The 19,817-nt window shown below is 34.3% G+C and overlaps 1 protein-coding gene across 1 annotated transcript; it reads right to left on the bottom strand.

The window, feature by feature from the left end:
- Nucleotides 1-6,168: 6,168 nt before the first annotated feature.
- LOC128207696 (uncharacterized) lies at nucleotides 6,169-11,765 on the bottom strand. Its single transcript, XM_052910766.1, has 3 exons — nucleotides 11,123-11,765; nucleotides 8,137-8,322; nucleotides 6,169-7,141 (listed from the first exon to the last, which is right to left on the bottom strand). Exons 1-3 carry the CDS (start codon nucleotides 11,630-11,632, stop codon nucleotides 6,458-6,460), a joined length of 1,380 nt encoding a protein of 459 aa, XP_052766726.1. The 5' UTR covers nucleotides 11,633-11,765; the 3' UTR covers nucleotides 6,169-6,457.
- Between the last annotated feature and the right edge of the window lie 8,052 nt (nucleotides 11,766-19,817).

Below are 19,817 nucleotides of genomic sequence, written 5' to 3'. Positions count from 1 at the left end.
TTATTACAATTATATAAAAAATGGACACTGTTGAGAACAAAATTATGAATTGCGCATCAGTTAAAGTCAAGTCTGATACAAACTCCTGAGAACGAATTGTAAGACATGTTTTTATGCGAAAATTATTGTCCGGAACGTGGGTATATGATTATGATAAAATAAACTGTAGTTTTTAAATCCAAGGACATATATTCCGCTGCACCTAAACTATAACATTGTGGGATACTATCTCGTGTCCCGGTGCACCAAAATAGTTTTCGTTAAAATATCTAGGATATAAAATCATTTCAACATTACATTGATGCCAGGTGCCATGAAAATAAGATCACATTCGGTATCTGGCTACTAGGCTTGTCCCTGTATTATTGTGTTCAATGTTTCTTGTTTTCTACACTGTATATGAATAAATACTTTGAAGGGGTATGCGCCCGCTTCTTCAGAAATATGCCAAATCGCTGATGTCTGCAGTCAGTTTCGTTGATGTGAAGGACGATCGACAGGTTAACGATGATGCACTTTGTTTGAAATTCGCTTGACTGTTAAGCACATTCCATGCATTGTAATGGTTCTCATGTAAATACGTCGTACGTTTATTTCCCACAATATTAAGTGTCTATCATGAACCTGACCAATTGATATATTCATACTTCATAATTCAATTACAAATCGAACCCTGTAAGCCCGTAGATGATTATGTTTTGTGGTACGAAGCCCTAAAAGTATGCCAAACAAAAAGGAAATCCTATTTTTTCACTGATATTTAAGAGATAAACCAAATCAATAAGGCCAAGCTTGGTGTGAAACGGACAAAAAGCCACGTGTTGGATGGATATCAAATAACACACACAATACAATACGGACACAATTATATGCAATACATTAAACGCTAAAATACGCTTAAATACCATTTTAATAAATCTTATTTGAATCACCTTGACCAGTTTTGAGAGATCAATCCAAAAGTTTGATCATTTATACAACGGACAGTCTGGTGAAACAGTCCAAACTTGTGACACAATGATTTATTAGTTTTGTGTTATATATTTGTTCATTATTTCATTATAGATATCAGTACTTGTTTGTGCACTGTTGTTGGGATTTTCTCTCGTAACTATGACATGGTTGAATAACAAATGTTTTGAAATGCGTGTGGCAAAGTGCATAATGACCGTAAATATATTCTTTAACGGTAAGCCACAAAACTTAACCTGTCCATTTATATTTATGCGAAAAGCTACAGAAACAAGCTCAGTATAAAACAACAATAACCCGGTTTAATGGCACGGAGTAAACGCCAAAGACATAGAACATAAAATCACAAACAAGAAACATGGAAGAACAGCACAAAACCCCACTTGAATCTTTTAAATTAGGAGAAATAACTAATTAAATAAAACTACCGAACCACCTTTTCAAACAATTTAATAAAGTTCTGTGGGTGGAGCCCTTGCCCAAAGTTAAGTCCTAAAGTTAAGACGCATCATCATTCATTTCATTAACAAATTCTGCTTTCCCCAGGGCCAGGCCAAGCCGATTTTGTATTACCACAATTAACAATTTGGAACAAATTGTACTTTTCGGTGAAGAATGAATTCGCAATCGACCATTCGGTTTCTTCGGATATAGCGCAGATACTACTGACCACTTTAATTGTTTAAACGTTGAAAAACGCGATCTGGCGCTTTTCTGTACCTGAACATACACGGACAATGTTTAAAACCAACAAAGTACACCAAAAGGTAGCAATATTTAAATAATACATGCTTTTATTTTAATTACGGGACGGGGTATACTCTAAACTAAGGGCTATGTGTATTCATCGAGCTCATTACATAATATTAATATCAAAATGTGCCAAATAGGCAATAGCAAGTGTTTTTCCTCTTTCAGCCATTAATAAATACATAAAATAATTTTGATATTGTTTTCAGTCTTTTACCGTTTTGTCAAATTGCCAGCACAAAGCTGAATAATAATTTCCTTTTGCAATATATTGTTTCGCTAATAGATATATATTGCTATAATAACAAAATTGATGCCTCTGCCATGGCATTTCATCAGATATGCAAATATTTCTTCCGCTATGTTTTTCTATTTTTTATTTCTATTTTAGACTTTACTTTATAAATATGACAACAAATTCATAGAACCATTTCCAATAACGTTAAATGATTATTTATGGCAATCCTGAGCATCATAATATATATTATTACTGCTTTTGTTGCAAATGATTAATTCGGACTGATAACGTTTCTTCTATGAACTGTTTGTTCTGAAATACGATATTGCAGAAAAATTCGAAATTACTCTCGGGTAAGCACTTATTGTTGCTTTCATTTTATCTAGTAAATGTTATGAAACAACTACACATACCAAACATGTTGTCGCTGCTTGTCTGTGGATGTACTTGCATGCCCCTTGCACACTGAATGACATAGAGGCAGCGTTAGGTGGTCAGTCAGTTATTTTATGAGAGCAGCGCCTTGCATGACACAATAGTTGTAGGTTACATTGCATTATCATTCTTTAGCTGATAGCGTAATAATTCATGTTAAAATGAACTCATCGCCGGACTCCTATTAATAATTTAAAGGAAACAATTTAACAATGTCACGTGCTATTTTCAACCACCATTTTATGGACCCATATGGTTCAATGTTAACACATGCCTCCTTTTGTTTGAAACCGGGCATTGGACAGAATTTTGAATTAAGATAAAATAAGAACCCACGTGGTTTGAACCATGCCTGTTTTGCGTATTAAATTATATAAAAAAAAACAGTTAGGGGTTGCAACGGCCCATATTTGATTAACCAAACAAATAAAAACATAATATTTAGTGTTCATGTAGTTTCAGTTAATATGTATTCAAATTGTAATATAATCACATCCTCTGAGCAAGCATATTTGTAGCACGAGAAAAAGGTTACTACATACATGAGCGGGAAGCGCAATTTGTATAATTTCAGTCAAGAGAAATGTCAAGAACAGCTTTTAAACGTTCAAATATGTGAATGGCGTTGTGAATGGGACGCATGTTTCTTATTGCACGGTTCAGCCACTCCTTCTAGGTTACCGTTTGTGTTATATATGTTAATGAATAGGCGAAAACTCCAATATAGTACATTATAGAGTTTGGGTGGTACAGCCAGTCCTCGTTTTCTGCGAAAAATATCACTGTGAAAGTCTGTAAAGTTGACAGATAAGCACATTTTTTAAAGAAAAAGCAGTAATTTGTAAAGAAAATTATTGTTTGACAACCGGCGTCATTTTAAGTCATAGACATTGTTATGGAGGTCATCATAATTTGTATGTTTAATGTTTTAAAGTAACTGTTATAATATTTTGATACCCAAATATATTAAAGCTTTTGGCGTATTACATAAAAAAATAAAACATCATTTAATGAAATAATGCTTTTATGAGAATTGTTTGTCTTCTCCAGTTCTTATCCTTGTCTCAAATCATTGCAGATGTCTATCGAAAATATGAAAACTTCTAATATTGCATAGGAATTGTCCTTAATACTCAGACGTATAGTTTTCTTTTCATAATTTTCAATTTAGCCCGTTCCGGTACTTTCCATTGTATTATTTATCGTCTACGTCGAACTGTTCTGAAGTTGAAGACCTTTACTTCTATAATGAAGGTGATTGCAACTTGAGTATCACTGATTCAAGTTTGCGTATGCACTTAAGTAATTTTAAATAAACATTAATTTTGTTCTTCAAAATTATTGTCAAAAGTTGCATTTGCAAGCGTAGGGAATTGAGGATACATAAGTATAACCATGTCTTCTGGAAATTGAGGATACATAAGTATAACCATGTTTTCTGGAAATTGAAGATACACTAGTATTACTATGTTTCCAATACCATTCCATTATCCCCGCCTCAAAGCGTTCATGTCTTCGATCAGATAACTGCTTTAAAGACAATGTCATCATAACTTATAATTTCGTTCTTGGTGTTTTTTCCTCTCTTATCAGATCTGCTTTAATTTAGAAATAATTGAAGCAGAAATGTTTTCCACTTGTTTGGTTTTGTGGTGATTCATTATTTGATTGCAGACACATGTCATGTTCCTAAACTAAAGGCTGAATAATAATAGTAAGATAGTGAACTTTCTTAATAAAGCGTGCAGTCAACTGCTGAAAATAGTTATTTGGGAATTTCTGAAATACGTTTGAAGACGTTCACACGTACTAATGGAAATAAAAACTTATAAGATTTCGCTCTTCTGAAATAGCGTTTTGAATTATTTAAAAAAACAAACGAATTCTTATGATCCTCCGATCCGTTGCTTTTATCTTTAAACCCCATGAGTTGATAAAAGACAGCAGACGGTAACTCCGGCAGCTATTTGCCAAATGTGGGACTATATACCACAGCCAATCTGAAAAAATATGCACACAATTCTAGCCTCCTTCCATCCCTGTTCATGTAATGCCCACTTTCATTATTCTGAGAACGTGTTTACTTTTATTGTACAAAATTATACTTATTCGTTTATTTCTGCTCGTTCATCGGTGTACTACTCCGGCAAAAACAAACGGTTGTCTTCTTTCGTGAGCAAATCAAAGACATTTGTGTGTGGCTGTGCTTCACATTTGCCTTGATCACTAATGATCCTTGTATGTGAAATCCCTACTTTTGCCTCGGAAAATCCCAGAAACACCAGAAACACAATGATTAAATCTACGCAAAAATTGCAAATAAGTCACAATCAGTCATATGACCACACAAAATTATCCAAGGCATAATTACCTTAGCCAAATATGGTTTGAAACGCTTCGATATACATTTTCGGTTTCCAGCCATTAATCTATATCATGGCGACGCTTATAAACAGCCGATTAATGCGCTTCAATGATCCAAACTGATTTTGAGGGAAAACACTTAAATTCGGTTTAGTTTGAGGAGATAAAGCGATTCGTAATATAAAGAAACGATTGTGGCGATGCTTGATAAACTAAAGTGCATTTTGTTTACTCATCAAATTATGAATTTTCGTGAAACTTGTACACCACCAAAGGGTTTCACAATACACTCTTAGAACCATCTATGCGAAAATTCGTAAATCACTCTGTCAAATACGGAGAGCATAAAATAGTAAGATGCATACTATAAGGGCGTAGCATTTTGACTTGCGCTGCTACCTTAGATCCAAAATTAATTTGGTTTAAAGTGTAGACATGGGGATTTGGGTGTGCCATCTATGGAAGATTTAATAATTTTCAGTCCGTAATTGTGCATTTTGGGCGTAATCCTTTACTCTTTCTTCCTTTATTAAAATAAAAAGAAAACTTGTGTGATTATGGGGGAGGGGGGGGGGGGTGCCGGTTGCGCCCCTTTAGTCAGCCAGTGACGTTATGAAAAAAATGCGTTGTATCTTAGAGAAAGTAAATTCTATTCAACAGACCTTTTAAAAACTACAAAGCAATTTTGCTAGCCCAACATCATCATTCAGGCACCCCCTGTTCTCTTTTATATCACATTGTATGTCTTGTGAAACCCAGGTGTTCTCGAATTCCTTCCTGACTTGTACAACTTTACTCATGAAACAAACTAACAGAAACAGTGCGTTTTTCTCCATTCTTGCCGTCAAAAATCACTCCTCAATTTAATAGAGGGTGAACTCAATTTCAGTGGCACTCATGCAAAACTTAAATGCTCGGTAATAAGCTTAATGGACATTAGTTCTCTAAAAATATTGTCAATAGCCCCAATGTGGTCAAATTGAGGATACCAATTATTTTTTCCTTACTTTTCCCCCATGTAATGTAATGCTCAAGGCATTGCTTTGTCTCTTCAACTATTTCTGTTTGGGTCCGCTTCCCTGTTTCTTTCCGTTTCTTCCTTTTTATCATTTCCATACTTCAAACGCAAATTACCACTTAATACTTCATACACTTTTCCTACAAATGCCAACTTATCCATTACATTATAATAAGTAAAAATTCTCTTCAAGTCTCTTACATGTCACAAATATAATAATGGGTAACTAAGCATACCTAATTAGCGGTGCGGTCAATGGAAATCAAACGTAATAGTGGATGGAATGCCTGGATGGAAACACTTAAGGTAATTGTGCGATAAAATATTACCACAAATTCAGTTTCAATGTCATGATGTCAAAATAAGCTTTTTAAAACATTATAAAGTCGAGTTAAGGTTATGAATATATTTAATGCTTGCATATTTTATTCTATATATGATATATTATAACACTGGAATACTATACATTCACCATAAACAGAAATGTAGCAACACAACAAGACAAAGGCAAATAAGAAATGTCCGTTGGTTTACAATCGACTTATTACAATGAATTTAACAAAATACTCCTTTTGTCGCAATTATACACAAGATATAACCAGGAGTAACATTTCCATTGTGAATAAAATAAGACGTTAACCAATTTCAGCCAACCAAACACTGTTTGAGACAATAGAGCATTATTGATCATACAGCGAGTATCTAAATATTCGCACTACGCCGTGGCTATCTCCCACCCATAGACGACCTTTCTTGTCAATGGCGACTGCATTAGGACCTTCAATCCCGTCCTTTTGATTAATAATGTTCATGAGAAAGTTACCTTCACGATCAAGGACGTGCACACAATCATTGTTCCAGTCGGAAACAAGTATATGACCCTCATGGTCACAGGTTATCCCATGCGGCAAGAAGGGCTGATCATTCCCATGTTGCAACGGGGGTCCTTTGTAGAAACATTTAACAGTGCCGTCTTTACGCAAAATAGTTACACCTCGAGTGCCGTCTCCGTAGTCAGAAACACAAATATCTCCGTTGATATTCACTACCACCCTAAAGGGATACCCAAATATATTTGTCTGATCCTCGTTTTTCTCAATGGTTGCAACAATTTCGCCGTGTTTTGAAAGTTTTGCTACCATCCTACGCGACCCAAACACAGCCGCCCGCTGGTAGCTGTCCCGAAAGCAGACATAGAGGCTTGAGCGACTGTCCGCGCTCATTCCGCCGGGGAACAAAGAGATGTAGGCGAAGTCGGAAGTTCGGAGGGATTCCTGGTTAAGGCGTTTGATACTCTTTTCTCGGTGGCTCGAAACTAGAACTGCTTCCTCCTTGCCATCGTAAAACGTCGTGGCGTCATTGATCTGATTTTAAATTAAAATACGATTCTTCAAAGCCTTTTTAGATATGATAGTGCAACATTCAATATTCTATATAAAGTATATAATTATCAAAATACTCTCTCGAAAATCTAAGGTGAAATCGATATAATTGTATGATATTTAAACAGTATACTGTCAGTAAAGGTCTTCACACAAATCACTATGCTTCTGTCCTTGTAAATATCATTTACCTGTATTTCCTTCGATGCCGTTTTACCATACTGTCCATGTTGAAAGTTAAGAATATCAAGTGAAGCCGTTTAACGCTTCTTTTCTTGTAAAAAATAACTGCCCAACATATCCAGTTACGTCATTTTACGCTCCAGTCCATGTAGAAAGTCAGTAACACCATTTTTACGCACCTGTCCATGTGAAAGTCACTAACCTGTATATCAGTTGACGCACATTTACTCTTCTGTTCATGTAGAAAGTCACTTACCTGAATATCTGATGACGCCCTTTTACGCTTCTGTCTTTGTGGAAAATCACTAATATTAATATATAGTTACGCCGTTTTACCCTTCTCCCCTTGAAAAAGTCACCAACCTATTCCACTTGACACCATTATACGCATCTACACATGAAGTAAGCCAATACCTGTATATACAGTGACGCCGATTTTAACTTCCGTTTATGAAGAAAGTCACTTACATGTTTGTACATTGACGCCATGTTTCGATTATTCTGTCCATTTAGAAAGTCATTAATCAGTATATACATTGACTCCATGTTACGATTCCGCCCATGACATGTAAAAAGCCACTAACCTGTATATCCAGTGACGCCGTATTACGCCCATGTAGAAAGTCTAGAACCGGTATATCCAATGCCCCCGTTTTACGCGTCTGCCCATGTAGAAAGTCAAGAACATGTATATCTAGTGATCCCGTGTAACGCCTCTTTCAATGTAGAAAGTCACTAACCTATATATCGAGTGACGCCGTTTTACGCTTCTGTCCTTGGCAAAAGTCACTCACCTGTATATCCAGTGACGCCGTTTTACGCTTCTGTCCGTGCCTGTCGTATAGGGCGAGTGTGCGAGATCCCCACCCACAGCAAATCCACGCCTGCTCCTCCTCAACGGGTGCAATCGCGTGCACAGTCTCACTTTTGTCACCCACCCTTATTGTCTGTAGTAGCTTCACTTCGGACCGCTTGCTAGCCTAAATATAAAGGAAGACGCCAATACATCGGCTAATATATATATAGAGAAACTGTGTGTTATTGAAAATGTTGATCAATCCAATCTGACAAAAAACTTGTTCAATATTACAAAGAAAAGGGACGTGCCCAGTCAAACATTCTAATACTTTATATGCATATGGAAAGGGTTTAAACAACGTGAGACGAGAACGCGAGAAACATTCCAGATATTATGTTGCAAATTAAAGTCGATCGTCTTCCTGAAAGAGCAAGTTTCTGATGATGAATTTAGTCAGATTTGCAATGATCTGTTCATAAAAGTAAAGTTTACACAGTAAATACTGCATAGTATATATTGTACAGTAAATATTGATTTCAGACCCAGGGTAGTCTAAACCCTAATATTGTCTCATGTTGTCTTCATGATCCGACCTTTATGTTTTTAGACTATGGTGGAAGAAATTTATGCTGTTCACTTGCTGTTAAGCGAATTCGTTCTTTATTTTATTTAGCCTGGGTTTCAGTTTTATGCCCCATTTTCAATTGCCAGGGATTTATTTTATTCAATGAAATTGGAAAACCCATTTATTTATAAAACCCCGTCTCACTAGCAAACACTAATTACGGATTATACATGTAATTACCAACCATCAAAGAAATGTCATCCCATGTCAATTATTTATTTCACTCGCAGTTCTGGGAGTTCATATTACGACGGACAAATAGGCAAAATGTGTGAATATTATGCGTGTATGAATAGATAAATTATTTTCCTTGTAAAAATTGGAAATATGAGAATTAGGTTAATGTTTCTGTTTCATTATGACATTACTGCTGATTTATTAATGTGTCGGGGCTTGTTTAGACAATAATTCCCTTGTCTATAATATTGATTCCACAATAATTTGAGCGTCACACAGTTGTAAAACGTAAACAATGTAGACAATATTATTGACATTTTCACACCTATATTCAGCTTGATTGCTTTCCATGCTAAACATTAGTCTGTGAAAAGTTTGTCAGGATAAGTTGTTAAAATCGGCTCTAATCACAGGCCGAGTTGATGTTTTATCTTATCTAATGTAATATTGCTTTCCGAATTCAGTAATTTGTCAGCTTCCAAAACATTGTATTTTGATTGATATGCTGTTACGCTTCAGAAAATATGAGAGATTTGGTTTTGATTCTTTGATAAGATGTACCTTTTGCGTTTTATCTTTATTAAGGATTGTTGGGATAAGAGTGAGGTTTGTGCACATAAACTGGTTTAAAACCCCAGTAAATTTACATTTTAATGACCGTTCCAAGGCGGTACCTAACAATTCCTGATAAACATACCTATTTCTTTTTATATATATAGTATGTATGCACTGTGCTGTTTGTGAAGTTTTGTGCTGTTTTTCTATGTTTTTGTCTGTGATATTGTGTTCTATATCTTTGGCGTTTGCCCAGTGCCACTAAACCGGGTTTATGTTTAAACTTTTTGCTACTGAGCTTGTTTCTGTAGCTTTTTGCATAAATATTGTAATATATTTCCTATTCTATTGTATTGACGTGATAGGTGTTTAAGGGTTGTTGGAGTGTTTTGGCATGAGACTTCATTTTCTTCAAATATCTTACAATTTCAAATCATTTGGAAGAAAGATTAGCTAAGACATGTCGCAGTTTTTGTACAATGATGCTTTTTATTATGTATCTCTATGATCACACAGTTTTAAACCTTTTATTTTATAAGGCAGACTGTGTGTGATGTTCATAGTTTCAAACAATGACTGCATCGTATCTTTGAAAAGTTTTTGCATTAGATGCTCTGAATTATATTCCTCCGTCTGCAGATAGAAATGGGATCTCTAATCATAGAGGTACTTGGGGTTTACCTTTAAGTTTATTATTATTTGTTTTATTGTTAAGATTCCTCAAGTTAATGCATACTTTGATAAGATTTACCTTTTTGCGTTTTATCTTTATTTAGGATTGTTGCGATAAGAGTAAGGCTTGTGCACTTAAACTGGTTTAAACCCCCAGTAAATTTACATTTTACTGACCTTTCCAAGGCGGTACCTAACAATTCTTGATAAACATACCTAATTTTTTATATGTAGTATGTATGCACTGTGCTGCTTGTGGAGTTTTATGCTGTTATTCCATGTTTCTTGTTTTTGATTTTATGTTATACGTCTTTGGCGTTTACCCAGTGCCATTAAACTGGGTTTATGTTTAAATTTTTTGCTACTGAGCTTGTTACTGTAGCTTTTCGCATAAATATTAAGATCATTTTATTTATAAATAACATGATTGATGGTAAAACACAGCCCTTATTCTAATATTTAAGATGTTGCACAAAATAAAAACCACGTAGATTATGTATAAACAATAATAATAATTTAAATTATCCATATTGATTAAAGATCAGCATCAGATGTAGTGTCTGTGACGCATCATTTACATCTCGATATTTAACACTTTTAACCACTTCATAATGAAATAATATTGTTTCTGGGTTTGAAGAACTTCCTGGAATATTCTCCAAAATATGGCAAGAAATTTAATTCAGTCAGTTTTTTTCGAGTGTTAATGATTTTAAATACCAAAAAAAAGACGATTAAGATAACAGTAAAACAGAAAATTGATAATGAATGAAAAAGAGAAATACCATGGACTTTTCAAACGACCAAGGGGTCAGACTTAAAACACTTTAGATTATGAAAAAAATAAGGGGATATAACTTAAATTTTAGAATTACAATAGAAAGAAGTATTTATTTACCTTAAGTGCTACACAGCCGATCAAAATTGTAAATATGATAGAGATGTAACTTACATGTAAAGCTCTATTAACAGGTGTAAAAGCTATTGGCGTAGAATTTTCAAGAGTGTAGTGACCAAACAGCTTTTTCAGCGCTGTTGGATTGACCTCCCCTTCATTAAACTGAAAAGCCTTCTTCTCTAGCTGTTCTCGCTCATCAATATCCACATACGTAACATGTGAATTGCCACTGCTGTTCAGACTGAAGTCCACATTACTGGATCGTGGTGTAGATCGGTAGCGTGGTGATCTATCGAAAGAACTCGTACGCGACTGAGAGGAATTACCACCCCTTTTGGACTTCAACTTATCCGTAGCGTAATGAATACGACTTAATTCCTCTTCAAACTTCAGCTTCAATTCATGAAGCATATCCGTTATGTGTCGATCTATTTCCTCATGTAAACGTTTCTTTCTTTCTCTTATCTTTTGGATAGTGCCCTCCATGTTTATTGTCAAGGCATCTTCATATGTACGAATGTCCCTTAAAGCCCTATTCTTCGCTGCATCTTCTTTGGATCCCATTTCTCTGTTATATGTCTTTAAAAACAAAATCCTTAATGAAGTAAATAACTCTATTTAATATCAAATATTGAAACAGTATACAAGTCGTTTAAATACAAGTAGCCATGATTGTGTATTCAATCGAAGAAATACGCTTTAGATATCGATATCCGTAAATAGATTAGTTTACCATTTTGCGCCATGTCAGGGTTTAAATACTTAAATATTTTCTATTGATGTTTAATCTTCTGGTTTGCTAATTTTTAATTTTAAATGAAAGAAATATCATATTTCTTTGAAAACAAGAATACTATATTTGTATTGTATATATGATATTTGAATTTATTGTTTAAGAAATTAAAGTGTGATCATTCAGTGTTAAGCTTTTAGGATTGTAGAGACATGAATATGGTATTTATTTTACTAAAACGCAGCCTAGAGCAAAGTGGTCTATACTGAATTCTTTATCGTATGCCTTTATTAACTGTTTAAACAGGCGTTACTCTGACTAATGTCTTCATAACGTAAACCAGGTGTCGGATAATGCTGTATCACTCATGACTTAAACCGGAGCACTTTTATTAACAAATATTACCCATTTATTTAAAGACACGTCTATAAAATACATTTACAGCTTGCACCGGATTGCACATATCTTTGTTGCGCAGATTAACTGAAATGATTTATTGAAGTGTTATATATAGCTAATTCGTATATGTATATTGATAGTTTCCATTATGAAAGTAAGAAAGCTTTACATCAATAACTTTTAAAGTTTTATCCAACTAAACGTGATTACTATAAACCACGACGTGATAATTTGGAGAAACTGAAGGCATCGTTTATAATTATACCTAAAAGCTTTTCGATAAAAGTCCATACTTGTGGACAATCTGTATGAAAAAGACATACACATAGTGAGGTCAGCTAGTGATGTGGCACCGCTGATAATGCGTTTAAGTGCAACATTTTAGTTCGAGGTTCAACGATTTCCAGATGCAAGTCTGGAACATTATAAAATGCAAATACGTTTTACTTGTGGGTGGCATTGCTTGTGTTTCTTAAATTATGAAATTGTTTTGAAAACGTATATACCCAAGGGTTGTTTTAAGTTAGGCCTTTTCCAATAAACACATGGCATTCTCAACATTGTTTTCTTATATTGGATATTCCCTCATACTAAAAACACGATTTGATACCATCGTATTTCTTTTAGAATATGCAGGACCATACCAACATGTTTGAGGATCCAATATACTTTTCTAAAGTCTCAGGTGGCATCGAGTTTGCTCGATGATGTTCGTGGTCATTATCTTTCATCTAACAATAAGAATGTCTCTTTTTCAGTTCAGTTTAGTTATTTGTCTGCGTTCCTTTTTATTACGTTTGTGAACATATTATTAGGTCTATATTCCAAGATAACTTATTTGTTTGAATTAAATAAGGACGTCAAGATTTTAATGCATAGTTATTGAATTGCTCTGTTTCATTTGTTTAAGCCCGTAAAACTCATAACAACGCCATTAGGAATGAATGGCGTGCGTTAGAATTATGATAAGCGCAACTATGGTATTTGGCTGTTGGGACTTCTTGCTGATAGGAGACCTTACGTATTCCTGAAGTTTAGTTAGCAAAACCAATATAATAATAATAAAAGAACTAAATCTTCTAAGAACTATATTTCTGAGACATTTGAAGACAGAGTGTTCTTCCCTTGCTTGGTTTGTTATAGTGCAAATTTAAAAATTACCGTGCTCTTTCACCTCTTTAAATATCATCTCACTTTAAATAACTAAGCTTTCGCGTCATGCATTTGATATACATTTAGTTAATATTTGCTTAGTTCGTGTTAGAGGACTGTTAACAAGAAGAACTATTCCACAGTAAAAATGAATTTGAGTTAAAAACATTGTTATTTAGCAATTACACAGTTTTTTCTCTACAAAATCCTTTTCTCAACATTTTCTATCAGGAAAAAACTTAAAAAGAGAACAATCATCCTGCATCATAAATTATGCAATGCTTGTGATATGTGTGTGAAAGTACACGTATAAATTCGACAGAAAAACATTGAAATCTTAAGTACGAATATTAATGGCGATTGTCTTCCAATGCTTCAAAAATCAATAAATAAGCCAAAAACTATGTTTTTCTTGAAGTCATAATATAGTGTTCGGGTAAAATGGTATTTTTTCAGTTACTAAGAAAATGCGTTGGGAATCTGGTGTCCGGGAAAATGTATAGTTTTTTGGCAGGAATACAAAATTACTTGCCTTGTAGGAAGTAGCAGTAAAGCCAAAGTAATGATACAGGAAGTCAGTTGTGTTCAGAAAGATATATGAGATGGGCTTCAATGCTTCTTCAAAGTGGGAGCAACAATAAGGCAAAAACGTTAGAGGTGTGGTCTATTTGAAATTAATGCCAACTGAAATGTTAGAATGCAAAGATTAATTAGTCTACTGGTTTACTGCATTCCGAAACATCCCATGATATGATGAAATAAAGCCTTCGATAATACTGTTTTGTTTATTTAAAACCTTCTTTAATGTACAAATATAACCCAGTATTTTAAGCGGTTTTGGTTTGACTTTTTGAATTATTTCTTATGATTTCTTTCTGTTAATAGTTTGTGTTTAGACCTTATTTGTATAAACTTAACGTTTTATGGATATTACATGATATATATATTGTACATAGGAGAGTTACTATTGGTGTGATTTACGTTCGAATGGGTAATACCGGAAACAACAAACTGATGAGGGGATGAGGATCTTTGTTGGTTTCTGATTCCTAATTAAATATGGACCCTTTAATAACGAAGAACGGATTGAAATATCTTTCATAAATGGTTCTCTATTTTCAAGTTTTAAATTGCATTAATCAGAAAAGATGAGCGAGGTGTAACTCTCCAATTTTCGTACTGATAAGGGTCTTCCATATACTCATCTACTCCCTTTAACCTTATAGTACTATTTATGATCATAGTCCATAGTATTTACATAGAAAATAAAGACAATTGTGATCAAATCATAAATTGGGAATCAGCGGAGCAGTCATGTTTGGTAGGAAATCTTGTGATCGAATTTTAAGGCATTTCCTTAAAGTACAAACATTGTCTGAGAACAAAGCTTTAGACAAAATCATTCCGCCGCAGTGTGCTTATTATTTGGCAGGCGAAATGCATTTCCCGGTCCTAGAAATGATTGCAATGTCTGAGAACAAAATTAATGTTTTTGCAGTGTGCATTTGTTAAATATACAAAACAATAACATTAACTGGCTAATACGTAACGCTGCTTCATAACAATAATGGTGATATATTAAATTTAGCCGAACTAGTCTACATTAAAGTACATAGGGGATATAAGCATAACAAGTAATATAACTTGCGTCATGTTTTGTGAGTCATTCAATACGATAACATTCGATTTTATGGCTGCAAGGCTTGTCCCTGTATTTTTGTTGTATGTTGTATTATTGTGATGATACACGTATTTCGTAGACGCACTGGTACGTCTATACAGAAATGCGTATTTGAAGTGATATTTTTTAAAACATAAACATTTTAAAGTGATAGCAACGTTTAGTTGTTATTCTTGATTACAAATTTATTAAAACAGATGCTTCAGATTATCTTATTATTCTAATGTTGTGAACTGTTGTATAAGCACACTCATAACTGGGTATATAGCAAAGTTCAGACAATGTGCCCTACTTGGCATATGCCATGAGACAATATATTTTATTTTTTCCCAATCATTTATATGTGATAGTATATGGTTATTAAATAGAACTGTACAAATAAGCAAATGTGTATTTCGTCGTTGACATACTATCCTTTTATCCAAATAATGTAGGTAAATCACACGACATTGCAGATTTCAAGTTGTCTAATTTTACTTGTGTGTGTAAGTTATTGAGAAGTAAAAATACGCTTAACGGACCATTTCAGACTAAAATGTCAACATCATTTGTAAGATACAGGGCAAGGCAAATTAGTGTTCGTAAGTATATTATTGCAAGTTGAAAGGTAGAATTTTGTAACATATTACTTTTTGGTGTGAAATGAACCATTTTTTGGATGTTATCACCCGGATACTACTGACTGCTGTCTTATTTTATAGACAATACAAGTAAGAAACACTTTTTTTATAACTTTAATCCACGTTTAAGACGATCTGACGGTGTTCTGTACATAACAAATATATGAAACAAGGTTTAAAACACGTAGTAGTGTATTTTTTCCAAGCCTACTTAATATTATTAGTTGAACAATTTTGGCAGTTACTAAAAGATTTGTATATCGTTTTATTTGTCTGTCACCTAATTTAAGTTATTTAATTTTGTTCAGTTTCTAGCGATTTGTCGAGTAGCGAACATACAGCTGAATGATAGTATACTGTGATCAAGCTATGTGACGATCACCTGTGGTTCCGCTAATACGACTATATTGCTATAACTAAGGTAACTGACGTCTCTGCCAATATCGGATATGAAAATATTGTCTTCACTGTGACCTACATTTCTTCTTAGATCTATAACATATAAAAGGCTAGCAAATCCATGGAACCATTTCCCATAACGTTAAATGATGCTTAATGACTATCCTGAGCATCATTTAATATGTTATTGTTATTGTTTGAAATTTGCTGCAAATTATTAATCCGTGGTGATATAGTTTCTTCTTTGAACACCATTCTAAACAACAAGTGTGCAGACTTATTAAAACTTACCCTTTTGCAACTACGCACGGAAGGGAAATAGAAGAGACAGTTCCACAAGAAACTATCCTCTGTCTCATAATGCATTACATACGCACTCTTCTTGCTGATTGTCAATTGATTTTCTATCATGCATCGTGCACAATAAATGATACAGTTGTCTCGTGAGGTGGAAGTCAATGAAAGATGAGAGTAGAGCCTTGATTTTTAAAATATTTGTGTATTCCACGGGATCACCATACGAGGACCGATATGTTATTATTATACGTTAAAAGAATCACATTGCCGGACTCCTCCAATCCTGCAAAGGCAGCAATACAACATTGAAGTTCGGGTTTTGTCCTATCCGAAGACGTAATAGCGACATAGACTGGTTTACTGGTAGATAAAGTCTCATTGGGTTGAAACTAATAAATCAAAATGTTTAAAAACCTTGTATTTATTGGTGTACATATTCTAGTCAATATACATTATAAATTCTGCGTAGCAAGAGGGAAATAACTTTAACAGAACATGTGTTCCTTGGTGTTACATTCGATACGAGAAACATGGCATTCTATCTGAGGGACTAGACACAAAACGTCGACTTTCCGATTTATGGCCATCATTCTCGACGCTTGTTCTACAGAGACGTTTGTATTAACACGTGACCGGAAGTTGTGGTAGCAAGCCCCTGGAAAGCCTTGATAGGATCTCGCATAGATTCTCCGCATAAAGCTTGTTATCTCTATTTTGTATGTTTAGGTTATATTTATATTATCATTCCCCGTTTAATTATACAGTTACGTTGCCGAAAAGAGTCTGGTACTATTCTGAAAATCGACATTAGTAGAAAACAAATGTTTGAAACAGAACGTTTCATGCATATGAAGTTTCAGAATGAAACAATTTGCATTCAATAGGCTGACGAAATGGCGATCTACCATAAACCAAAGCTATGTGTCTTACGTAAAACCATTAAACAGGATTACTTGTGTGAAGTAGAAAGTTGCGAGGATTTTTTATCACCCAATATATCTTTCACCGAACTGTTGTCAATTTCATTTCGTTCTGATTCTTACAAATCTATTGGATTGCCTTTTTAAAAGCAGAAACAATAGGATATGGCAATAAATTGTTCCGCTGATACAAATTTATTGAACCAGTGACTGACGCAGGAACTGATGCAAGCGGGGGCGTAACTTACGGGTACAAACTTTTGATATTACCCCCTCACTAAGAACCGAAATGGTTTAAAACATTGGCAGGAGAGTTTGGGGGTACCTTTAACAATTGCCTGTCCGAAACGGTGCGTTTTTGAGCGTGTTTTTTTTTCTTAGACATAAAAAGTAAATTTGAACAATTTAAAATGGGAGGAGCGCCGGGTGCCTGCCCCGCCTCCTCAATCCGCTATTGGGAACAGTGGTCTATTAAAAACCTTGTTGACGCCTCCTTTCTGACAACATTGGAGGTTAACATTATCTACTATGATGCTTTTAAATATATTTTACCCGAGGGAATGGAATCATAAATATGCAAGAAACATCATGGATATTGTTTCAATCACGGGATTGTGCTGTTAGTATAACTATTGTCAAGGATAGCATTCAATTAGTATCGTGGTTATTGTAATCGTAATTTAACCGCACGATACTTATTGCATCGTTAAGCGTTGCCTCCCTTGTTACCGTTCTTATATGGGAGATAATGTACGGACGAAAGAAAAGAAAACCTTTTCCAAAACGATGCAATACAGAGCTTGGGTGATACAGCATGATCTCGTATTTCGTGTAAAGTTGGACAGAAAGTCTGTTAAACTGACAAACAAGCCCGCTTTTCAGAGAGAAGTTGTATATTTTCAAGGGAATTATCGATTGACAACAGGTGTCATGTTAATTTGAAGATATGTAATGAATTTCATCATTATTTGTATATGTTATATTTTTATTTATTTGCTTTTAGTGATTATAGGAAATAACACCACGGAGACCAAGATGTTCACAGTCCTATATATAATCGTACGCATTTTGTAGATCGCCTTTTGAGAACGTACAATGCGCCAAGCAAATTCTGCCCATTTATATCACTTTCCATGACATTTTATGAACAGCAGGTAGTTAATAATAACTTGCTTCGTTAGTGTCTCACTTTAGTCTTTCCTTGCAACACACCCCAGTACTCGGGTTGCGAAGTCACGTCACCTCCTTCATGTTATTCAACCCCCTACCCAAAGTCCACGTATTGTTATAACAATGACCTTGACCCATGTATTCATTTTTGGTAAACCTCTCCCCTACGTGCCATTACTTGGTCTTTTGGTGTCACATCACTTTCTTTTAGTAGTATTTACCCAAAAGGTAGCATGTAGACCTTTTTCCTTTCGCAGTACACTATTTATTTCTTATATCTACAGTAATATAGTTCGTTAACATTTTGATTATATTTTATATTTCGGCGTATCTAATTTAGTTGTAAGTCGGCTCCTAGGAGGGCAGAGATCATATTTGATAGAGTCTAAACGTAGCTTTAACTTAGGGATCCGTTCATAAAATGCAGAATATTGCTTTTGATATTTTCAATGTTCCACGTTGCACGATAAAATATGAAATACAGTGTGTTTAATTAAAAGAAATGTATACTTAAATTGACAACGAAGTCCTAAATCATACGGCTCTGAATATTGGTCTAAATATTGATTTTTTTCCCGAATTAATGAATGTTACACGGTACTATAACAATTTCCTATATATTTCTCAATCTCTTGTGTCAATAATTCCATTCATAGAAAATGTGATATTTTGGACGATAAACCATCCATTCTTACTTCTAGTCATGATTTAAATCTCAATTCCATTGACCACAACAATTGTATTAGCAATATAAATCATATTGATATTGCATTTATAAATGTTAGTGGCTTGTGTTCAACACTTTATTATCCTGATTGTATTGATTTTGTACAGAAGTATGATATAATCTGATTTGCTGAAACAAAACTAGATTAATAATCCTTATAGAGATGGTTATACTTTCAAAGATGTAAACAGAGAAAAGTGTTTTAGAAGGTCTGGAGGAGTTGGTGTGTTCATAAGAAATTATCTTATTAATCATATATCTATGTAAGAGATAAGTGATGAAAATTGTTTATGGTTGCGACACAATGGTTCAAATGTTGTGTTTGTATATATCCCTCGTGAGGGATCTACCTATAGTTCGCTTGAAATCTTTGACAAGTTAGAGAATGATATTATTGATATGAAATTGTATGACGATTCGTCTTTTGTTATTGTGTGTGATTTTAATGCCCGTAGCCACACTTTGCCTGACTTTGTAGAAATAGATACATATATTGCAGATAGTATTCTTGATAATTCTACAAACAACAATTTGTCTGTTTGCAATTTAACTGATCCTGGATTTCCTCTAGATCTTTTTTCTGATGATAAATCAGTCAATAATTATGGACATAGATTAATAGATTTGTGTAAAGCTACAAGTCTTTTGATT

Source organism: Mya arenaria, chromosome 11 (genome assembly GCF_026914265.1).
Source record: "Mya arenaria isolate MELC-2E11 chromosome 11, ASM2691426v1".
In the NCBI taxonomy this organism is placed as follows: domain Eukaryota; kingdom Metazoa; phylum Mollusca; class Bivalvia; order Myida; family Myidae; genus Mya; species Mya arenaria.
The sequence above is the reverse complement of the archived record's forward strand: the minus strand, read 5'-3'. Positions and strand labels throughout refer to the sequence as shown.

What these genes read in the sequence shown, in the direction of transcription:
- LOC128207696 (XM_052910766.1), bottom strand. Translation starts at nt 11,632, where the DNA reads ATGGGATCCAAAGAAGATGCAGCGAAGAATAGGGCTTTAAGGGACATT. An exon ending in CTGTTAATAGAGCTTTACAT is followed by an intron (nt 8,323 to 11,122) that starts GTAAGTTACATC and finishes CTTTATATTTAG; the next exon opens with GCTAGCAAGCGGTCCGAAGT. An exon ending in CGGCGTCACTGGATATACAG is followed by an intron (nt 7,142 to 8,136) that starts GTGAGTGACTTT and finishes ATTTAAAATCAG; the next exon opens with ATCAATGACGCCACGACGTT.